A 21,933-nucleotide genomic window follows, 5' to 3' on the forward strand; every position below is an offset into this window, starting at 1 on the left:
CCCTGTTCGTAGGGGGCCCCAGTCTCTGACGGTTTTGTCAAACGGAGCCCACCGTGAGAGGTGAAGATTGGGTCTGTGTAAACAGCACCCTGCGGCTGGATAAGGTAAGAGGAGATTCCACAGAATTTTTGAGTTCTAGTGGCTTTTCTCCTTTAAGGTAAATGCATGCTATGCCTATTGTGACCACCGGGGGCTGCCAAGAGCACAAACCTGCACATGCTGACTGTCTGTCTCAGGTGTTTTCATCGCTGGTTATGTCCCAGCGTCTCAAGCAGGCTGCAAACAGGTAAGATGGAAAGGGGGATTTCTCATGTTTGAATGTTCCCCCCCCAGGCTAGAGAGGGGCCACAGGGGTCTAGAAAGTGGTTATACCACCCGGGCTCTGTAGCCAAATGGCCACCATCTCTGAAGATAGCCGTTCAGGCAGATCTTGTTACCAGCCTCTCTCCCTCCCCCCCCCCATCCCCAGCCTTTCTCCAGAAGCATGACAGGAGAGTCGGCAGCGCGGGAAACGCTCGTTTTTTTTCAAAACTCGAGGGGGGGGGGCGGTAGAGGAGGGGGCAGGACGTCAGCACAGGTGCTTAAACTCCCACTCAGGCCAGCTGCAGGCTATTAAAGGCACTCTGTACAGGTGCACTCAGCCTTCTGAGAGACACAGAGCTGACGGTCGCATGTATGATGGGACACAGGCATTCTCCTAGGCAGCATTTACTGAAGTAACACCAGACTGAGCATTGGGTAGCAAGGCTTTTAGCCAGACTACATTGCTCAGCAGGCAGTGTTCATCTGTATACCTCACACCTTGTTGCTTTGCACTATGGGTAGAAGAGGTTCAAGCACCCCAAGAACCAGAGACACTAGGGGATCTCATTCAGGTTCTGAGGGCCCCCTGTCGGCAGCATCCTCCCCCCCTAAAGATGGGCCAGGGACGGCTAGCCAGGGAGAGCCATCGGGGTCAGGGGCTACACCTGCTTCTGGCACTTCAGCCCCTGTATATATTACACAAGAGGTTTTTTCCTCAACCATTAATGGTCTAGAGGAAAGATTAATGGCCGTGATTACGTCTTCACCCAGTGGAAGAAAACGCACTAGGCTTTCCTCTGTTCCCCAAGACCCTAAGGAAGAGGAGCTCTGGGATAAAGGAGATGAATCCCTTTTAGAGGATCGGGATGGGACGGATGATCCCTCTTCGGAGGAATCAGGTGGAGAGGGACCCTCTGCGACTTCCCAAGAGGAGAAAGTCTTAGTGCAGATCCTCACTGGATTGGTCCGCTCCACATTTAAGTTGCCCATACCTGAAACTGCCAAAGAATCCTCTTCTGCTTTGGGGTCACTGAAACCTTTCCAAGCAGCACATGCTTTTCCTGTTCATACTTTACTTGAAAAGCTCATTTATTCTGAGTGGGATCACCCAGACAAACGTTTTTTTCCACCGAGAAAGTTTTCAACACTTTATCCGATGGAAGAAAGGTTTATTAAAATGTGGGGAATTCCGGCTATTGATGCCGCCATTTCCTCTGTAAATAATAGCCTGACTTGTCCTGTAGACAATGCTCAGATGCTCAGGGATCCTGTAGATAAAAGGATGGAATCCCTATTGAAGGATGTTTTCTCCTTAGCAGGATCAGTGGCCCAACCTGCAGTAGCAGCGATTGGAGTCTGTCAATACTTAAGAGACCATGTTAAGCAGGTCATCAAAGTATTACCTGAACAGCAGGCCCAGGGGTTTGCTAACCTTCCAGCGGCCTTGTGCTTTGTGGTTGACGCCATTAGAGATTATATCGTGCAAACCTCCCGTCTTTCACTGGGGTTGGTGCATATACGTAGAATCCTATGGTTGAAAAATTGGTCAGCCGAAGCACCATGTAAGAAGCTACTGGCTGGGTTTCCATTTCGTGGTGCAAGGTTGTTTGGAGAGGACTTGGATAACTATATCAAGAGAATCTCTTGTGGGAAAAGCACTCTCTTACCTGTCAAGAAGAAGAGTAAGCGTCCCTCTTTCAAACGGACTCTTTCCCCAGCGCCGGGGGCTTCAGCCTCCAGGCAGTCTCGACGGCCGCCTCCATCGGGGTCCAGAGACAAGAGTCAACCCCAGGGACAAAAGAAGTCCTGGGGAAAGAAGCCTACTAGGCAAAACACTAAGACCTCTGCATGAGGGGGTGCCCCCGCTCACTCGAGTGGGGGGGAAGACTGCGACAGTTCTCAGAGCTCTGGCAGGAGGATTTCCAGGACAGATGGGTAATCTCCACGGTAACCTTAGGGTACAAGCTGGAGTTTCAGGAATTCCCCTCTCCTCGGTTCCTCAGATCAAGTGTCCCCAGAGACCCAGAGAAGAAGCAGTCGCTCCTTCTAGCGTTAGAGCGACTTTTGTCGCAGGAGGTCATTATGATAGCTCCCGCAAAGAACCAGGGATTGGGCTTCTATTCCAACCTTTTTACGGTCCAAAAGCCAAATGGGGATGTCAGGCCCATTCTGGACTTAAGGGATCTGAACCGATTCCTAAGGATTCAATCCTTCCGTATGGAATCAATTCGAACAGTAGTTCCCACCCTGCAGGGAGGAGAATTTCTGGCGTCAATAGACATCAGAGATGCATATCTGCATGTGCCCATTTTTCCTGCTCATCAGAAGTTTCTGTGCTTCGAGGTAGGAGGGCGCCATTTCCAGTTTGTGGCTCTGCCTTTCGGGATAGCCACTGCATCTCGAGTGTTCACAAAGATCTTGGCTCCTCCTCTGGCCAGATTAAGGGCTCAGGGTATAGCTGTCATAGCATACCTAGACGACCTGCTCTTGATAGACCGGTCGGTAGCCTCTTTGAATGGAAACTTGAGGACCACAGTCAGGTATCTAGAACACCTGGGTTGGATCCTCAACTTAGAAAAGTCTTTCCTAAAACCAGTAAGAAGACTGGAGTATTTAGGTCTGATTAAAGATACAAGCCAGGAGAAAATATTTCTACCCCAGGCAAAGATCGCTGCTTTTAGAGAGCTGATTCTGGCAGTAAGGACCAAGAAGGGTCCCTCAGTCCACCTTTGTATGAGGCTACTAGGGGCAGTTCCCTATGCTCAGTTTCACTCAAGAATGCTGCAACACAGTATTCTGTTGACCTGGAACAAGAAAGTTCAGGCATTAGACTTTCCGATGCACCTGTCGCATGCGGTGCGTCAGAGCCTCAATTGGTGGCTCATACCCGAAGACCTGCAGAAGGGGAAATCCTTTCTGCCGGTTACCTGGACGGTGGTAACAACAGATGCCAGTCTGTCAGGTTGGGGAGCAGTTCTGGAACAGGCTGCGGTCCAAGGGGTATGGCCCAAAACAGAGAGGACCTTACCCATCAACATTCTGGAGATCCGGGCGATACATCTAGCTCTAAAAGCCTGGACTATCAGGCTACAGGGTTGTCCGGTCAGGATCCGTCCGACAATGCCACAGCAGTGGCTTATGTCAATCATCAGGGAGGTACCCGGAGCCGAGCTGCTCAAAAGGAGGTGAACCAGATCTTAGTCTGGGCAGAGATGCATGTGCCATGCATATCGGCAGTTTTCTTCCCGGGAATAGAGAATTGGCAGGCGGACTATCTAAGTCACCAGCAGTTACTTCCAGGGGAATGGTCTCTGCATCCCGACGTCCTTTGGGCCATATGCCAAAGATGGGGGGTTCCAGATGTAGATCTCTTTGCATCCCGATTCAACAAAAAGGTAGACAGATTTGTGGCAAGGACAAAAGATCCTCTTGCATGCGGGACGGATGCGTTGGTGATTCCATGGCATCGGTTCTCACTGATTTACGCATTCCCGCCTATTCTGCTATTACCACGACTCCTTCGCAGGATCAGGCAGGAAAGGAAGTCGGCACTTCTGGTGGCCCCCGCTTGGCCCAGAAGGACTTGGTATGCAGAAATAGTAAGGATGACGGTAGGTTCCCCGTGGACCCTACCGGTACGCCCAGACCTGTTATCTCAAGGTCCAGCGTTCCATCCTGCCTTACAAACGCTAAATTTGACGGTTTGGCTATTGAGACCCACGTTCTGAAGAGTCGTGGGCTCTCAGGTCCTGTCATATCTACCTTGATTAATGCAAGGAAGCCAGCTTCCAGGATGATTTATCATAGAGTCTGGAAAGCTTATATAACCTGGTGTGAATCCAGAGGTTGGCATCCCAGGAAATATGTCATAGGTAGAATCCTTGATTTTCTACAGATGGGATTAGAGATGAAGCTGGCCTTGAGTACCATCAAGGGCCAGGTCTCTGCTTTATCAGTATTATTTCAGCGGCCACTTGCTTCGCATTCTTTGGTCCGAAACTTTATGCAGGGGGTGATGCGTCTTAACCCTCCGGTTAAAGCGCCCCTAAACCCCTGGGACTTGAACTTGGTCCTGGCTGTGTTACAGAAACAGCCTTTTGAACCAATAAGTCAGATTCCTTTGGTCTTGTTGACAAGGAAGTTAATTTTTCTGGTGGCCATCTCTTCTGCTAGAAGAGTATCAGAATTAGCAGCTCTTTCCTGTAAGGAGTCTTATTTGATTATACACAGGGATAGAGTGGTACTACGCCCTCATCCTAGTTTTTTACCGAAGGTGGTTTCTGATTTTCATTTAAACCAAGACATTGTTCTACCTTCCTTTTTTCCAGATCCCTGTTCTCCGGAAGAGAGATCTCTACATTCGTTGGATGTAGTAAGAGCAGTTAAGGCCTATCTAGGGGCAACTGCTCAGATCCGCAAGACGGTTGTTTTGTTTGTGCTGCCAGAGGGTCCCAATAGAGGACAGGCAGCGTCGAAAGCTACCATTTCTAAATGGATTCGACAATTGATCATTCAAGCTTACGGTCTGAAACAGAAGATTCCTCCGTTTCAGATCAGGGCACATTCCACAAGGGCTATTGGTGCTTCTTGGGCAGTGCATCACCGGGCCTCTATGGCTCAAATCTGCAAGGCCGCAACCTGGTCTTCAGTTCATACATTCACCAGATTCTATCAGGTGGATGTGAGAAGGCATGAGGATATCGCCTTTGGGCGTACTGTGCTGCAGGCAGTGGTACAGGGTCCTCAGGTCTGATTGCACCCTACTTGGTCATGGTTCCCCCCCCTCAGGTAGCATTGCTCTGGGACATCCCATCAGTAATTATTGTGGCTCTGTGTCCCGCGATGTTCGAGAAAGAAAATAGGATTTTTTAAAACAGCTTACCTGTAAAATCCTTTTCTTTCGAAGGACATCACGGGACACAGAGGTCCCGCCCCTCTTCTAATACACTATATTGCTTGGCTACAAAACTGAGGTATCCCTGCAAGGGGGAGGGATTATATAGGGGGTTGAACTTCCTGATAGGGTGTGCCAGTGTCCAATCACCAGTGATACCTATATAACCCATCAGTAATTACTGTGGCTCTGTGTCCCGTGATGTCCTTCGAAAGAAAAGGATTTTACAGGTAAGCTGTTTTAAAAAATCCTATTTTTTATTTTTTTGGGGTTGGGAGAGTGGGGAGCATCACGGCTGTGCCTTCTGAGGCGAATGAGCCCCCCAGAAATGGAACCTCTTTTTATAGGCAGTCTCGGGGGGGTTCTGGAGCCATGTGATCTCCATTTTAAATGAACCAATTATAATAAGGCTCTTCTCTAGCCTGAATATACTGTGGCAGGACTCACATTGCCTACCCCTATATGCCACGTGACCTCACCTCAGGTCACTAAACCTACACAAGGCTCACAAAGGGGAGTCTTGAAACTGCCTCCAATTGTAATCCCATGAGGAAAGGGGGGTTCCTAGAAACCTTTTTCCCCTTTTCGTTTCATTCTTCTTGAAAATATCTGAACAGTTAAGCCTGTAAAAATGTGAGAGATACATAAATTGTTACTTTCCAGGTAAGAGCCCTTTCACACCGAGCCACCCATACCGGCGGCGGTAAAACGCCGCTATTTTTAGCGCCGTTTTACCGTCGAAATAGCGGCGCATTTCGGCTAATAGCGGGGAGCTTTTACCCCCCATTAGCGGCCGAAAAAGGGTTAAAAATGCACCGCAGTAGCGCGTTTTGCCGGCGGTAAACACACCACTCCTTCACCACTCCAAAGAAGCTGCTGACAGGACTTTTCCTGACATCCTGCCAGCGCAGCGCTCCGGTTTCACACTGGAGACAATGCTGCAGCTGTTTGAGGGCGGATTGCAGGCGCTATTTTTAACGCTATAGCGCCTGCAAAACGCCCTCGATGTGAAAGGGGTCTAAATGTTACAAAAACTAAGGCTTCTTTTGCATGTTGACAGATCCCATTGATCATCTTCAATAATTGTATTTTCAACCTTTTTGTCAATCAGAATTTTACAGTGTAGATCCCTGCTGTCGCCGATTTATTATACTGTAGGAGTGCCTACAGGACCCCTATAAATTATGACCTTAAGAAGAAAGTAATAGATTATGTGACTATTTTTGTTTCCCATGATGTAAATGAACAAAGACATATTTGATATTTTGGTTGTTCATGTTGCAGATTAAATAATTCTAGTAAGAATAATTGATTGCAAACGATTGTTTTGTTTGTATTTCATATTCATTTGAACTTTCTTTATTTTTACAGCTGTATAACTTTCTACGATTTTGTGAAATGCTTATTAAGGGGCCTTCCAGGATCAAGAAAATCAACTTACTGACTTCAAGAGATGAAGTAGGCTTATCAGTATTTATGGTCATATACTGTATATGGACTAGGATGATTTGAACTCATTACAAAAGCTCAGTTTTATTAATGAACCAAAATTACATAATTTGATATAGCACACCAAAACCTTCACCATACACCAATAAAAGCACAATTGATAACGTTATCAAGTACTATAAAAACAAAGATCGGGCACGCAGACTCGCCACCATACACACACTGATACAAGCAGCAGAGAGGTAAATAGCAGCTATAAATGAAATGGGGACCAACAGTAGCTAATAAGTGGGGGTATCCACAGGGGGAAAGGAGAACAGAGATCAGTGCTAGGTCTTAATCTACTGAGGTGGAGGTGAATCACTAGATAGTACTGTATATAAACTCAAATACTAAGCTAGACCTCCACAGGGTCGCAATTCAGAGTCAATCTGATTGATCCTCCATCCTAAGTGGTGACACGGGTTAATATGCGAGGTAGTGCAGTCCAACTGTCTCTGTAACAGGCCAAGTGGCCATTCAAACAAAATATCACAATGCTATGCTGGTATCCACTATAGCACAGCCCTTAGTGAAGTTGCCCATCAGCACATGTAAAGCATAAGTTCATGGCAGACGCATCAAGCAATAAGCAGGTGCAACCAGAGCAGCAGGGGAGAAGAGCAAGAGCAGCAGACACTTAAACACAGTCTTCACCGGGTGGGCCACATAGTAAGGAGGCAGCTCATATGAACAGTTATAGTCCTGGGACCCACCTCCCAGTAATCTCACCCGGAGGTTGTGTAAGGTCACTAGCTGCTCCTGTTGACATCCATCGACTTTGTGCTGTATCCCCAGCCACGACTAACGCTTGTGCGCAGGCCGACTCAGTGCCGTCTCAGTATGATGGAGTCAAGCCGCCAGGCTCTAGCAATCAATGTGGAGTGGCAGGTGGATGAACCGCATGGAGTGATCTGGAGTGCAGGCAGGATGACGTGAAAACTTCAATGCATTTCGCTCACTGGGTCTGGTGAGCTTCTTCAGGACACTGTTGTTGTTGCATAACAGGCTTATAAAGGGGCTGACAATGTAATTTACATATTTAACTCCTCTATAGCCACAGTATCATTCTATCAAGATCATGATCATAATTATTCATGAGAATTATTGGCAAGTGCATAAAGTCCTGAAGTAGACTAAAGAGCCTAAAGCTAAATACACATTATACCCATCTGGGTTTTCCATGCATTCAAAAATTCCTGAAAAAGGAGAGGACCTGTGAACCACTTTGAAGAGGTATAAAGGAATTTACAAAAATCACCCTTAGATGATATTATATTCAAGATGCTCCAACGCATATGTTAGGGGAAAGGAGGGGAAAAGGAGGGTGGAGGTGGGGGGGAAAGGGAAAGGAGGATAACCTAACAATATAGGGAACCATTCACATAGGCAGTATAAGGGAGAGAGCGCTCCTAGTTCCATTAGAAACGACAAGCTATGGATCAAGAAACACCTGCATACTTAATTTGGTGTTGAGTCCCTTTGGCACCAATGTCTCCAATCTAATAGTCCACTCCTTTTCCTTCTGCAGGGGGGCTATATAAAAGTCACCCCTGCGGTTGGATAGATTAAGCACAATAAAGCCTTTTATCTTGAGACCTTCCAGACAAGCGTTTATGGAAGGTCACAAATGTTGAGCAATGGAAACCTTATAGTGTTTGTTTTTTATACTCCCAAGAAGTTCATCGGTATGGAAACACAGTTGCCGTTTTAGTTTTACCAACTTAGTTTTTGCACAGGCACTCTAATATCTAGAGAACCCATGCTGTTCCACAATTCACAAATAGTTTTATGTAGATATAAGCACAAAAACCCACAATAGAAGCACTGGGGGATTCTATAAGTCTGTGCAGCCACAGACCTGTGTTGTAGAAGCTGGTGGCTGGTAGATGTAGTTCCACATCAACGGAAGACCAAAACAGTTGGTGCAAACATATAAAACATATTGTTTATTGGTCCAACAACAAACTTAAGAGAGAAAGAAGCTCCTATGTGCACATAGGTGGCCGAGGGATGGATGGGATCAGGCAGAGGGGTGATGGTAGCGGAGAGATGGGATCAGTGGTACTGGCACTCACCAGCTCTTAGTGTCATTCGGTTCCCCCTCCTCCATGCTGCTCAGTGTGTTTTCTCCCTTCTGGTGCCTTTAGTGAAACCTCTCCTGATGTCGGGTCTCCTCGAGCCCCTTCCCCTGCACTGTACTGTCAGCACATCAGTTGACTTTCTACTTCAGTGTATATCTCTGTGGGCGGGGAAGGGGAGGGGGTTTTATACACCAGGCAGGTTCTGCCTGTCTCCAGGAGAGGCAGAGCACTACACACATGGAGCTCCAGATGAGGTCTTAGGACATTGATTCGGCCGAGTCGCAGCATCGATGCAGAATCGTGAAAGTCTGAATCGCGATGCATCGATGCTGCAATTTATATTCAACACCCCTACTTATTGGTCATCTCCTTGAATTACAAACTCTTCTTAGCATAAGAGGCAGACCTTATCACTAAGAGGTAGTGGGACTATTTTCGGATGGATGAATATAATACTCCCACCATCTATGTAATCCTCAAGGTACATAAGAACCTAACAATTCCCCCAGGAAGGCCCATAATATCAGCCATCAAAGGAACTCTGGAACAAATTGGCAAATTCTTAGATGCCCTAATTAAGGGAATGGTGACAGAATTGCCATCTTATGTCCAGGATACAAGAGATGAGCTGTTGAAGATAATGCAGAGTGGACCATTCTCGTCGGTATCGACATTGAGTCCCTTTACACCTCCATCCCGTATGGGTGCCCAAAATGAGTTCAACCTGGAGCTCCTAGCTTTTGCTTTAACCACTTAAGGACCAGCCTCGTTTTGGATTTTAGGTGTTTACATGTTTAAAACAGGTTTTTCTGCTAGAAAATTACTTAGAACCCCCAAACATTATATATGGTTTTTCTTCTAACACCCTAGAGAATACAATGGCGGTCATTGCAATACTTTTTTTTGCACCATATTTGCGCAGCAGTCTTATAAGCGCACTTTTTTTGGAAAAAATTCACTTTTTTGAATAAAGAAATAAAACACCAGTAAAGTTATCCCAATTTGTTTTTATATTGTGAAATATAATGTTACGCCAAGTAAATTGATACCCAACATGTCATGCTTGAAAATTGCGCCCGCTCGTGGAATGGCGTCAAACTTTTACCCTCAAAAATCTCCATAGGCGACGTTTAAAAAATTCTACAGGTTGCATATTTTGCGCTACAGAGGAGGTCTAGGGCTAGAATTATTGCTCTCGCTCTACCGGTCGCTGTGATACCTCACATGTGTGGTTTGACCACCGTTTTCATATGCGGGCACTACTCGCGTATACGTTCGCTTCTGCGCGCGAGCTCGTCGGGACAGGGGGGTTTTAAAAATTTTTTTTTTTTTATTTTTATTATTTATTTTACAATATTTTATTTATTTTTACACTGTTTAAAAAAAAAAAAATTGTGTCACTTTTATTCCTATTACAAGGAATGTAAACATCCCTTGTAATAGAAAAAAGCATGGCAGGACCTCTTAAATATGAGATCTGGGGTCAAAAAGACCTCAGATCTCATATTTACACTAAAATGCAATTAAAAAAAAAAAAAAAAGTCATTTAGAAAAATGACATTTGAAAAAATATGCCTTTTAAGAGGCGTGGACGGAAGTGACGTTTTGACGTCGCTTCCGCCCAGCAGTGTCATGGAGACGAGTGAGCGCCATCTTGGCCTCACTCGTCTCCAGACACACCAGAGAGCAGGACGCGATCGCCTCCGCCGCTACCGACGGCTCCGGTAAGCGGCGGAGGGCACCGGATCGCGGCGGGGGGGGGGGGGGCCTCTCCCGCCACCGATAAAAGTGATCCCGCGGCGAATCTGCCGCAGGGACCACTTTTATCTGAAAGCCGGCCGCCGCACGAAAACGGGGATACCGGGGTTATGGCAGATAGCTGCTGCCATAACAACGATATCCCCGTTCAAACTTAGGACGTACATCGTTGTGCGGCGGTCGGGAAGTGGTTAAACCATAACTATTTTAGGTTTTCTGGGGTGAACTTCTGAGGTACATCGATGATCCTGGTTATGTGGAATGGATCGATTTGAAGAACTGCAGGATTTCCTGGTGGAGTTGAATACAAATAATAATAGAAACATCAAACTCGCATATACTTTTGATCACAATAAAATTTCCTTCCTTGACCTTTCCATTTTCATTGAGGGGCTAAAACCTTCAGGAAAGAGACAGCGGCCAAAACTCTTCTATTGGCCTCTAGTCATCGCTCTAAACCATTTATTAGGGGTATCCCAATAGGGCAGTTCCTGCATATACGCAGAAACTGTTCTGTGGACAGTTTTTTGGAATTGAAGCAGATGAGCTCAATGGGAGACTTTGTGAGAGGGGATACTCCCATAGGACAATCTGATGCTCCAGCAAAATGGCCTCAGCACAGAAATGGGAGGAACTCCTGATCACACGTGAAAAAGATCCAGCCCTGTAGCAAGCTGCTGCAGTTCACATTATCGCTCATTATGAATCTCAATGAGAGGAGGTACATGCAGCGCTAACCAATCACTGGCACATTCTGACACAGTCACCTGGTATGTCTAAGATTGTGGGCCCTAGACCTCTATTAGTTGCTAGAAGGGCCAGAAATTTAAGGGATAATCTGGTGCAATCTGAATTTGTACAAACTCCCTCTAGGAATTGGCTCACTGACCTACTCCGTTTTGAATGGTATGTTGCCGTGTGGACACTGCTATATCTGCAGTTTTGTGGATCGAACCGATAGATTCACCAGTAAAGACCGGCATAGGGTCTAATACATAAAACAATTTGTGAATTGTAGAATGTCATGGGATGGGTTCTCTAGATTCTTTGAAAGGGCACTCTAATATGTTTGTAAAACTAAATGCCAACTGCGTGTCCGCATCGGTGAACACCTTGGGAGTATAATTGAAAAACACAATATAAAAACACAATAAGGGTGCCATTGCTCAATATTTTGCGACCTTCCATAACTCTTGTCCAGACAGTCTCAAGCACAAAGGCTTCTTTGTGCTTAAGCTATCCATCCATTTAATGCAGTCCTCCTGTGGAAGGAAAAGGAGTAGATTTTTGCAGATTTGTATGCAGATGTTTCTTGATCCATAGCTTGTAATTTCTAATGGAATTGGGAGCGCGCTCTCCCTTATATTGTCTCCTTATGTGTATGGTTCCCTATATTTATTAGGTTATCCTTCTTTCCCTCCCTCTCCCCCCTTCCCCCCCCCTCTTTTGCCTCTCCCCTTCTTTTTTCCCTCCTTTCTCCTGAGATATATGTGTTGGAGCATCTTGGATATTTTATCATCTAAGGGTGATTTTTGTACATTCCTTTACCCCTCGCTGTGTTCCACCGGTTCTCTCCTTTTTTTGGGTATTTTTGAATGTGCGGAAAACCCAGATGGGTATGTGTATTTTTATCTCTTTAGTCCAATTCAGGACTTTATGAACTTGCCAATAATTCTCACAAATAATTAAGATCATGATGTTGATAGAATGATACTGTAGCTATCGGGGAGTTGAACATGGAAATGACATCAGCCCCTTTATAAGCCCATGATGCAACAGCCACAGCATCCTGAGGAGGCTCACGTGACCCAGTGAGTGAAATACTTTGACATTATCCCGCCTGCCCTCCAGACCACTCCATGTGGCTCATCCACCTGTCACTCCACATGTCACGCCGCCAGGCACTAGCAATCAATCATGTGAGTAGCCATTTTCTGGATTTTAATAAATATCAGTTGGTTTTATGATATAAGCACTATTGGCGATCCTTTCTTTATACATGCTTTTTGGTGAGGCTATTATGATGTGAAGCAGTGGCATCAAGGAGGAGGAATGAGGAGAAAAGGATACCATATACCTGGTGGCACTAGAAAGCGTGTTTGACCGAACTTAAATGTGAGGTCACATTCATTCAGGTGAGAGTACACCCAAGGGGGAGCACGAGTGAAGTGTCACACAGGCATATTAATTGAGCACTTTAAAAAGTAAATGGAGTTAGAATCACTAGGAGGTATTGGTTTATGGCAGCACGGCATCAATAAATAGACTTTTTTCACTGGAATGACACTAAAGACTGCACTTATGTTCATATTTATTTTCTTACACAGTGATTTATTGGCACATTAATTGTGTTAATTTTCATATATGCATTTACATATTTTTACACTTGTGTGATCATTCACAGAAAGAAATCTTGGAATTGTTATTAATATTAATTTTGTCTTTGAGATTAGACACTATATAGGTTTTTAAATTTAGCATTGGTCAATAGGAGCACGACACATTGGTTTCTTTGGCGTGACTCCATCAAATTGAGACGGCACTAAGTTGGCCCGTGCACAAGCGTTAGCCGTGGCTGGGGATACAGCACAAAGTCGATGGAGGTCAACAAGAGAAGCTAGTGACCTTACACAACCTCCGGGTGAGATTTTTATTGGGAGGTGATTCTCGGGACTATAACTGCTCATATGAGCTCCCTCCTTACTATGTGGCTCGCCCGGTGAAGAGTGTGTTTGTTTGTGTCTGTGGCTCTTGCTCTCCCCTGCATCTGCCATGAATTTATGCTTTTACATATGCTGATGGGCGACTCCACTAATGGCCATGCCATAGTGCAGTGGTTCCTAACACTGTCCTCAAGTACCTCCAACAGGCCATGTATTTGGAATTAGCTATCCAAAATAGCAAGCCGTTGACTCTGATTTAAAGCACCTGTGCAAGATAAAGGAAAACCTGCAAACATGGCCTGTTGGGGGTACTTGAGGACAGGGTTAAGAACCACTGCTATAGTGGATACCAGCATAGCTCTGTGATACTTTGAATGGCCACTCGGCCTCTTAGAGAGACAGTTGGACTGTACTACCTCGCATATTAACCGGTTTCACCACTTAGGATCTCACTACACTTTGTGGAGGATCAATCAGATTGACTCTGAATTGCAACCCTGTGGAGGTCTAGCTTAGTATTTGAGATTATATACAAATACTAAGTGACTCACCTCCACCTCGGTAGATTAAGACCTACCACTGATCTCTGTTCTCCTTTCCCCCTGTGAATACTCCCACTTATCAGCTACTGCTGGTCCCCATTTCATTTATAGCTGCTATTTACCTCTCTGCTGCTTGTATCAGTGTGTGTATGGTGGTGAGTCTGGGAGCTTGATCTATGTTTTTAATAGTACTTGACAACGTTGTCATTTGTCCTTTTATTGGGGTATGGTGAAGGTTTTGTCTTTTGTGTGTTTACATCAAATTATGTAATTTTTGTTAAAGTGTTGCTAAACCCAGGACCCCTGCATTTACTATATCTGGTCTCCCACAGTACACAAAACATGGAAATGCAATAGTAAATATAAACTGCTAAATACCTTTTCTTATGGGCAGTTAGAGCCGTTTTGTGACTTCTATCAGTGTCTGGTTAAAGCTTGTAGGAAGAGTTTTTATTCTCCCCTGTTTGTCCTATGAGGCTGCAGGACCCCTGAGCCATTGTCTGGACAGTGTTGATTGGCCTTGTGCTGATCACATGCACTCTCCCAAGAAAAAAAAAAAACAAAACACTGTAGCATTACACACCAAACTAAGCATGTGCAGACTGACTCCACTAACTCTGCCTTATCCAGAGATGTTTTGGGGAGGATCAATCTGTGCATACAGGATCAAACCGCCTTTTTACACAATACAGAGGATTAACCCCCTTAGGTTCCACAGTGAGTATAACAAGTATGTTTTACTGCATATACACACTGATTTTACTGTTGTGGGTTTAGTAACGCTTTAATAAAACCTGAGCTTTTGTAATGCTGCAGTTAGTTCCTACTCGGAGCCCGTTTTTTTTATGTGAACTCACCTTGAGTTCAAATCATCCTATTAAGGTTCCAGTAACACCATCTGTAATTTTGGCGAGTCGGCAGGTAATTTACTTATTACGCAGTGGTATACCCTTTCCTTTTAATTTTGTTCCATTATATTGTCGTATACTGTAACCTATACACAAGCTCAATTTATCCCTGCCTCCATGGTTTGCTCAGGTGTGACCAGTAGACTAATTACTAAGAAAAGATATTTAAAGCGCCCAAATGAGTGATATATTTCTGTATAAAATAAAGTCTTATTTAGACTGAGAATATTTTTCCACAGCACATTTATGGACCAAAATCTAGGGCTAGGAGTTCCACCTACATGGAGAATGGACACCAATTCTCATACATGTCCCTAAGGTGCTGAAAATAGAAATCTGTGAAGATGTTTACAGAGTAGCTAAAGTTTGTCAGCATACTGGAAGTGTTGTTCTTGTCCTCATTTTTGTTATTACTGAGAGTAGCATTTTATCACCTAGTAAATCATTTATTTTTCGTTTGCTTGTACTAATTCAGGGGTGAGCAACCTTTTGAGCACAGTGTGCCGAAAAATGTTTTTAAAAAAATTGAGCGTGCCGATTTTAGAACAAAAAATGTCAACTTCACACTCTCCATCACGAAAAGGATTTTTTATAAAGTAGATGCTGTAAACTACTTTAGTAGTGAGAAATTAGCATCCTGCAATCTCACGCCTCAGATCAGCCCCAATTTCTGCAACTCCACACCTCAGATCACTGTTCCCCCTGCAAATCTTTTTCACCACTGTACCCATTTGATCATCTGCCCCACCACTGTACTACCCTGCACATCTGCTCCACCACTGTAACCCCCCTGCTCATCTGCCCCACCACTGTAAACCCCTATACATCTGCCCCACCACTTTATTCCTCTGCTCATGCGCCCCACCAATGTAACCCCCTGCACATCTGCCCCACCACTGTAACCCCCTGCACATCTGCCCCACCACTGTAACCCCCTGCACATCTGCTCCACCACTGTAACCCCCCTGCTCATCTGGCCCATCGCTGTACCCCCCTGCTCATCTCTTCCACCGCTGAACCCCCTTCTCATCTCTTCGACCAATGTACCTCCCTGCACATCTGCCCCACCGCTGTACCCTCCTGCTCCTCTGTCCTACCTCTGAACCCCTCCTGTTCATTTTCTGCTCCACTGCTGTAACCTCTTCTCATCTATGAGATGCGTGATATGCAGAGTGGTGAAAGCAAGCAGAGATGAGACACATCTACCTGTCCTGGCACACTCATCTTGCTGATCCACCTCTCGCATCCAGCCCACGTGATAAATGTGATGTCACATACAAGCATCTGGAATGGATGCGCAATGATGTGCTCAGGTCAGGGGCATTTTCTGAAAGCAGTGGGCCTGTGTGCAGGATCATAAGTTGGGCCCCCGCAGCTGAGAAAAAGTGGTTGGGTGTGATTTTTATTGCGCTGAATACTGGCTGTGGCTTAAAGGGACACAGAGTGCAGGGGTTCAGTAGTAAGTGACACAAAGGTTCAGGAGTAATTTCAACAAAGTTCCCAGAAGCTCAACAGTAATGCCACAAACTGTCACCTGATTGTGGTTTTCTCAATCACAGTGAAATCCCTTCTTTCTGAGATTGGTAGTGGCAACCCAGCGAGTCCTCTTCCTCCAGATGGTGGACGGGGCTAGCAGGGCTGTGATTGGCTTTAGCAGTGGCCAAGACAGTCGTCCTCCTCCTGGAAATAGGGACCCCCCCCCCCTACAGGAACTGCATCCAATCTCTTCCCCATCACAAAAGCTGACGATCGCAGCTACAGTTAGAACCAAACAATGTTTCCCATCTTTTACAATGTGTGTGGGCACAGTGCCTCCCCCCTCAGTGCAGGTGCGGTGTGGAGAATTCTGAAATTGGAATGCATTAGTGTCTCACTGACACTTCCCTGCGCGGCTCTGCTGATGGGGAGGGAGTCGAGTGCCGGCAAAAGAGGCTTTGCGTGTCGCTTGCGGCACCAGTGCCGGGGGTTGCCTACCCTTGTACTAATCAATGAGATGTTCATTCTTATCTTAAAAAATTAACACTTTAGAGAGTAACGTTAAAAAGGAGCAGGAACCAATTACATGATAATTTCAGCAGCTTAGTGTGGCCGGGCCAATGAGAGCGTATTTCTACAAATCATAATGCTTCCTAACCACTGTATGTTCTAAAATAAAGCCCAATTCACCTATACAAGTGTGTGACGTACTTGCCTGCTCCCAAATAAAACATGAGGTCTAACCGTATTTCTATTTCTGGTATGCCTCTGCTATATAAGAGTAAGCTTATTTCCACCCAAAACTCACATTTAGTTTTGTTACATGCTGGACAGTTAGGCCTCGTTTACAGGGGTATACTTAAGCATACGTTGGTGCGAGGGCCATGTTTGCCTGCATGGGGATGCACAGATGTTTTGTGCATCTCCGTATAATTATTAAATAAATATTCAAAATGGATAGTGCATTCACAAAAGTTGTATGACTTATACATGTTACAAAACACCACAAATTAAAAACTAGAGTCGCCAAAAGGGTGAATGGATTGTGTTGTTGCCCATTTGTGGGGTAGCATTACTAACTTAATACAAAAGGAATTGCATAATATCCATAAAATGTAAATATTATGTCAGGATGTGCATATTGACTTAGTATGGCTATAGAAAGGAAGTGATAAACAAGACACCTAGGTAGCAGATTTGTTTTTATTATTTTTACGCTGTTGTCTTGATAGATGATAGGGATAGTGTAAGAGAACTTCAAGTGCACATTTGTATGTTCTTGCTGTGTATAGAAATAAAGGGCTATATTTTTTTTTGTATGATTCAGATAACAGCAGTGTACTTGTTTGCCTACACTAGGTGCTGAAGACAGAACTAATTTGATGGTTCTTCCAAGTTCCTTAAGCAGAGGCTGTTTACATATCTGTTTGTGTTTGTTGTAAAGCATTGTGTTGTGTATATTAAAAACATTATAGTTTCTATTTTTATCAGATTTATTTTTGTTTACGCTTAAAACATGTCACGTTTTCTAACTGTTTTATTTGAAGCAGGAAAATGGGAAAGATCAACAGATGTGCATTCTGCAAGAGATACAAATCTCCCTTTTGGATTATGGTGTTATATTAGAGTTCAGCTTTTCCCCATCCATCCACGACCGGGAGATCAGGTAGACAACTAACCTAAATCTGTCTTGCTTACTGGTATTGATACAAAGTACTGTTGCATTTCCAGAATCCTCGCTATTTAGTATCGGCTGGCATTTAATATTTTCCTGACACCTTAGGTTCTAACATACGTTTTAGTATTTATTGCAGCATTTGGTGTACAAAGGCTCCATACAAGTCTCCCCATGCAAAGGAACATTGGTGTGGTTTGAATATTTGCGCACAGATCAGAAGCAACTCAAAAGGCACTCGGAAGCATCCCAGACACAATCTTAATGCTCTAAGGCAGGGTTTTCTTAACCTAGGGCCCGTGGATCGCTAATGGATGGGTTTCAGGGGGTCTGTAAGGGTCAAAAAAAAATAACATTTACTTTCATTATACAGCCCTCCCCTTGTCCCAATCAGTGGTTTCCCATTAAAATAAATTAAACAAAACGCACCCTGCCACTGGTTATAGCACCAACTGCTAAGCGTCTCTTGAATCGTTGCCATTCCACGATAGTATGTGCTAATTTTAATGTACTAGTAGTAGCAGTCACAAGAGGATTGTATTTCATTTTTGTAATGAGTGGCCATTACTTTTTGAATGAAAAGGAGTGATCTTTTTTTGTTAAGATTATTTACTTTATTCAAACTTTGTATGTCATATATGTGCTTATGCTGTCGTCTACTACCTAATGAGTGCCTTTAGCTTAGTCACTAAGGTCGTTTTTTTTTTTTGTAAAAATATTTCTTTATTGTACATCATGGGACACAGAGCCTTAAGTAATTACTTAATGGGTTATAGCCTACCATCAGGTGTTGACACTGGTAAACCCTAATTAAGGAAGTTTACTCCCCTATATAACCCCTCCTCCTTCCAATTTTTTCGCCGGTGTCTAAGATGTTGGTCACGAGTGAAGAAGTGCTCTGAGGAGCTCCAGGAGGCATCCATGCTGGATTTTAATTCCTCCATAAAAAGAAACCAGATCCATCCAGAAGTGCCACTGAGGCCTAGAATGGATGATACCTGGGACCTCGTATCCGAAACACAAGGTTTTGCCTGTAATGCCTCTCTTAGTAGGGCTGGACCCCAGGAACCCAGGGCTTAGGTCTTGTTACATTACCTCAAGCTTCCTGTTGTGGGGTGCTATACAAGGCCCAAGGCAGTTGGACCCCCTTTAACGGACCCAGTCCTTGAAGGTTTGTTAAATGTAACCCGCCGTGATGGGTGAAAGCTGGATTTTCTGTTAAATCAGCAAAATTTTGTGGCGAGGACAAGGGAAGGAAAGAGAGACTTAGATGTTAAAAACATCTATACATTTCTTTCATTGAAGGAAAAATGTTGTCATGCCTTAAAATCTCCACTAGATGGAATCTATGCACATACCTTACTCTGTTGTCTCACTGTTTGTTCAGTTCCATGCCTGGCTGAACAGCATGTGGAAGAAGATTTTTGCAAGGTAGGAAAAGCTGCAAAAAATGTCTATTTTCTTCCCCTGATGGGACCAGAGGGTTAGGGGGACAGCAGCGCTTTAACCCCCCCCTCCCCCCGCCGTGGGGGAGACGGAGGGTTCTGTTATTATACCACTGAAAGTTGGTTACTGTGGCTGTATTTTTTTACACAGGTCTGTGCCTCACTGCAGGAGGCTCCGCCGCCCCTCCCCCCCTTATGTTGGTCTGGGGAGGGGGCGGGGCCTAACGCGGGCGCTATGAGACGTCCACTGATGAACGGCAGGCTAATAGCAGATAAATACAGCTGTGTCAGTCTCTCCTCTGCTGATGAGGAAACAAGCTGCCTGCACACAGGGACACACGAACTGTGGGACACGTTTGGGTTGCCTCTGTTTTTGTACTTAGGACTATGCCTGCCAAAAAAGACACCACAAAAGCCAAAAGAGTAAAGGTTTCACCCTCAGGCATTGGGATTTCAAGCTGTATTTCCACGCTGTCTTCCTCGCCTGAGTTACCAATCATGGCAACTCAGGGTGAGCCATTAGAGCAATTTGTTGGTGCAGTTGCCTCTCGCATCTCAGCATCTGCATACGTGACTGAAGAAACCCTTTCCTCCTCACTCCAGGGTGTGGAAGAAAGACTAGCGGCTTTAATCATATCCTCCATTCAAATGGATAGGAAACGTACTAGGTCCCCCTCCCCCCACTTCAGCTTTACAAGGGGAACAGTGGGCACACGATGAGGTTCTACCCTCAATCAATCAAGAAGAGCTTACCGACGATTCTTCTACTGAGGAAACAACGGTAGATAAACCTTTTTCAGCGTCTCAATCTGAAAAATTGCTGATACAAACTCTTTACAGAGATGGTTCGTTCCTCTTTCATGCTGCCTCTAACAGAGACTCATGAAAACGTGGCCTCTTCCTTATGTTCCGTAAAACCTTACCATCCTTTACATGCGTTTCCTGCGCACGCATTACTTGAACAGCTTATTTTTTCAGAATGGGATAAACCGGATAAACATTTTCTCCCTCCTAAGAGGTTCTCAATTCTCTATCCTCTGGAGGAGAAATTCTCCAAAAAATGGAAAGTATCAGCAATTGACGCTGCAATTCCCAATGTGAATAATAAATTAACTTGTCCTGTAGACAATGCACAGATACTTAAAGATCCAACAGATAAGAAGTTGGAATCCCTGCTAAAGTCTGCAGCCCGCAGTCGCCACGATAGGCGTCTACCAATCTCTAAAGGACCAATTCAAACAGGCCCTTAGAGAGCTTCCTACACAACAAGCTCAAGATTTGGCTGAACTACCTAAGGCATTATGTTTTGCCATAGATGCCATCAAAGACTCTATTCACCAGGCATCCTGCCTCACGCTTATGCTTGTACATATGCGCAGAATCCTGTAGTTGAAAAATTGGTCAGCTGAAACACCATATAAAAACCTCCTAACTGGGTTCCCCTTTCATGGGGAGTGACTATTTTGAGAAGACTTGGATGAATATATCAAGATAATTTCTGCTGGGAAAAGTACCTTTTTACCAGTCAAAAGAAAATATAAACGCCCTGCATTTAAACTGACTCTTTCCCCTGTGCCAGGGGCTTCCGCCTCTAGGCAGTGGCGACTGCCTCCGTCGTCAGACTCAAGGAAGGGCACAGGGTCAGACCCAGGCTCAAAAGAATCCCTGGGGTAGGAAATCTGCAAAACAGAATCCTAAAGCCTCATCATGAAGAGGCAACCCCCCTCACCAAGGTGGGGGGGGAGACTTCTGCAATTTTCAGGCACTAGACCGATTAATATCTCAAGGGGTGATCATACAGATACCCACAAAAGAGCAAGGTCTGGGAAGAGCAAGGTCTGGGATTTTATTCAAACCTTTTCATGGTACCAAAGCCAAGTAGAGATGTCAGACCCATTCTAGATCTAAGAAACCTAATCAATTCCTGAAGATCCACTCCTTTCGCATGGAGACAATCAGGTCGGTAGTTTCTTTCCTGCTCATCAAAAGTTTCTGCTGTTCGAGTTAGAACAGCAGCATTTTCGAATTGTAGCCCTGCCCTTTGGTGAACACCAGAGGTGCTGTGGCTAGCCCAAAGTGCAGGCCCCACCTCTAGCCAGGTTAAGGGCACAGGGCATAACAATCGTAGCGTACCTAGATGATCTATTACTTATAGATCAATCAGCGACTCGTCTGGTGCAAAGCGTACGCACTACAACCAACTATCTGAAAAGTTTGGGTTGGATTCTCAACATAGAGAAATCTTCCTTAATACCGCTAAGATGGCTGGAGTATTTGGGTCTGATCATAGATACAGCCCAGGAAAGGGTGTTCTTGCCTTAGGCAAAAATCAACTCCATAAGAGAACTGGTGCGGAGGGTCAGGTCAATTGGCAATCCCTCCATTCGCCTCTTCAGGAACCATGGTAGCTTCATTCAAAGCAGTTCCCTATGCCCAGTTCCCTTCAAGACTGTTGCAAAACAGTATCCTGTCTGCTTGGAACAAAACAATTCAAACTTTAGACTCGCCAATGCGGCTGTCCCCAAGAGTGGCCCAAAGCCTCACTTGGTGGTTATTAACCCAGAATCTGCTGAAAGGAAAATCCTTCAGACCAGTCATCTGGAAAGTGGTAACGACGGATACCAGCCTTTCAGGCTGAGGAGCAGTACTAGAAAAGACAACTGTCCAAGGACAGTGGTCAAGTACTGAAAGACGCTT

General features: G+C 44.9%; 1 protein-coding gene and 1 long non-coding RNA gene across 3 annotated transcripts in view; both read left to right on the plus strand.

The window, feature by feature from the left end:
- Window positions 1-21,933, plus strand: part of LOC141127856 (uncharacterized) — a 574,076-nt gene that overhangs the window by 525,440 nt on the left and 26,703 nt on the right. The window lies entirely within an intron of this gene.
- LOC141127849 (MIT domain-containing protein 1-like) overlaps window positions 1-21,933 on the plus strand; it is a 107,552-nt gene that overhangs the window by 77,350 nt on the left and 8,269 nt on the right. The window contains exons 4-5 of one of the 2 annotated variants that reach the window (XM_073614690.1): window positions 6,569-6,655; window positions 17,667-17,782. In XM_073614690.1, the coding sequence (XP_073470791.1) occupies window positions 6,569-6,655; window positions 17,667-17,782 (203 nt within the window). Of the gene's footprint in view, window positions 1-6,568; window positions 6,656-17,663; window positions 17,783-21,933 lie in introns of both variants that reach the window. The other variant, XM_073614689.1, reaches the window with a different exon arrangement.

This window comes from Aquarana catesbeiana, linkage group LG02 (genome assembly GCF_042186555.1).
Source record: "Aquarana catesbeiana isolate 2022-GZ linkage group LG02, ASM4218655v1, whole genome shotgun sequence".
NCBI lineage: Eukaryota > Metazoa > Chordata > Amphibia > Anura > Ranidae > Aquarana > Aquarana catesbeiana.